Here is a 2,404-nt window from a genome sequence, read left to right as displayed (position 1 = left end):
ACTAAGAGAAATAATATATATATATATATATATATATATATATATGATACAAGTACACAATATAAGTAAACTACTACTGTCAGTTTTGACAATCATATTAACTGAAACTGCAATCATCTAGCCATCTATAAAATAATTAACAAACCAAATACTGATGACTGTTATTTGACCTATATAATGTACCCTAAAAATTTTTTTTTTTAACTTTAGAAGTATATTTTTTGCTGATTGCTATGTCTCACTAGCTGAGTTATCTATTACTTAACTTTCTGTATATGGATTTGGTCATTTTCCCTGACCTTGCAACCTCCAAGTAACCATGAAGTACACATACTGCACCTTTTAATGTAGTAAGCATATCTTCATGAAATCCAGTAAGCTTTTAGTAAATGTTACAAGTATTTTGTACCCAAAAAATCTGATTTTACAGTTCAGTATTTTACTAAAGATTTGTCTATGAAGTTATGGAGTCCGAATGACACAGTCTATAATTAGCATAAATGCAAGGTGATTTTCATGTTAAGATTAAAAAAACTTTTCCCCATTGTACAGTTTTAAAATTTGGTTTGCATAACCTCTAGAACCTCCTCAATGAATACTGGAAGTTTTTATCAGTAAAACTTAATATCTTATCTGTTACTTTCTTTACTTTAATACTGTATGGACTTGTTACCACACACACACAAAAAAAAAATCTAACTTACCCTTTCTTTCTATAATGACTCCAGGTTGTGACAGAAAATTACAGTTATTTATCCTAAATAGCCTCAAGTCATAATAGTTTATATATATTCTTATTTACTTTTATTGTTTTATTGCTCTTTCAGTCATGTCTAATTACTAAATTCATCTAACAAGCTGTATAAAAAATGGTGAACATGTAGCTCAAGCTACAGTGTTGAATTATGTAACACAGATGCATCCAGACCTCACCAGAAATTGAACTTTTTTGTCTAAGTTTCTAATTTTGGCATTTTAGTTACTTTTATAACAATAAAAAGTATACATAAAAAAATGAAATTTACTATTTACATTTGGCCTCCTATTTTTTTGTTCTTGGACCCCAATGAAACTTAACCCTGCTTTTTTGTAACATGATAGTAAAACAAAATATTTATTCATTTCAAGTATGCAATTATGAACATAAAACAATAACCTATACAATGTTCTATAACTATTATAATTTAGCTAGCTTTCTAACTAAGGTATAAGTGCTTTAAAATAATTCATTTACCTGGTTAATGTGAACTCAGAGATAATGAACCTGTATGCAAAAAAATTTAACACTACTGTCAGAATGCGTTAACCTTATACGGAAATCAGTAAATCAAAATCTTCTTTCTATTGGAGGTGATAGGAGCGAGTGGCCAGTAGGTTTGATTTTCTGGTTTATATCTCCATAAACCAAGAAGTATAAAGATTATAAAATTATACTATGCCATAGTAACATATTAAGTATATGTTTAATATATGTTAAGCTCAGGATAGCATATCAGGGTGATGAGAAAACTGGAAATGGTCAATTAAGAGCGAACAAGTGTCACATGATATAGACAAGTTTAGATTGAGAATTTATTTAAATATTTCCTTTTAAAATTAAGAACTTAAAACTTATATAATATTAAAGTTTGATTTATTAACCAGGTTTTGATGTCAAGTTTACTGACAAACATTAATAATAAAGAAGCTTAATTAAAGTTTGAAGGTAACTATGTAAAAAAAGTCATGACCTGCACACTTTGACCCACCCTTATTCAAAGGGTTAATTAACTTTTGTTCATCTGATAAATAACATTTGAAAGCTTATTAGCCTATGATACAGTAAGTAGAACTATGTTAATAAGGGCTACTCTGATATCTTTAATATGTCAGTTACATAATCTCGACCTGGAAATATACAAATACTCATATAGGATAACCTAAAATCTACTTGAACAAAAGTTCATACATTCTTTAATATTATTAGGAGATTTATCTTAAAAATGATGTCAGCATGAAAAAACATAGAAGCAAAGTAATAAAACTAACTGGTTAAGGATCATTTTCCAAATGCAGCCAAAAGTTTTTCATCTGGATCAGCTTGAACAAAAACAAACTCTTCCTTCATCACATCCCCTTCTTTCCAGCAACTCTTACTACAAGAACTTATTAAAACTGTCCCAAACTCCACAACAGGACCTTAAAAAAACATACAAAAATATTTTATAACACAAAATAATTAGGTTAGCATCTCCCTGTAAGTGTGCACACACACACACATATATATTGTTACGTATCTGCTTGTTTGTTAATTTCCGGTATAAATTCTTTCCGAAGAAAATCAGCGATACAAGTCCGTTCTTGATTAACCCAGTTTATTCTTTCTCGATACAAACTTTTAGTACACAGTAATTTCACAATCAGT

The 2,404-nt window shown here is 29.0% G+C and overlaps 1 protein-coding gene across 1 annotated transcript in view; it reads right to left on the bottom strand.

The window, feature by feature from the left end:
- The window catches only part of LOC106457471 (programmed cell death protein 2-like), a 27,531-nt gene that overhangs the window by 5,613 nt on the left and 19,514 nt on the right, over positions 1-2,404 (bottom strand). Inside the window, exon 7 of the mRNA XM_013916890.2 lies at positions 2,029-2,178. Coding sequence (XP_013772344.1) covers positions 2,039-2,178 — 140 coding nt within the window. The 3' untranslated portion in view covers positions 2,029-2,038. The remainder of the gene's footprint in view (positions 1-2,028; positions 2,179-2,404) is intronic.

The sequence above is a fragment of the Limulus polyphemus genome, unplaced genomic scaffold (assembly GCF_000517525.1).
Source record: "Limulus polyphemus unplaced genomic scaffold, Limulus_polyphemus-2.1.2 Scaffold335, whole genome shotgun sequence".
Lineage (NCBI taxonomy): Eukaryota > Metazoa > Arthropoda > Merostomata > Xiphosura > Limulidae > Limulus > Limulus polyphemus.
The sequence above is the reverse complement of the archived record's forward strand: the minus strand, read 5'-3'. Positions and strand labels throughout refer to the sequence as shown.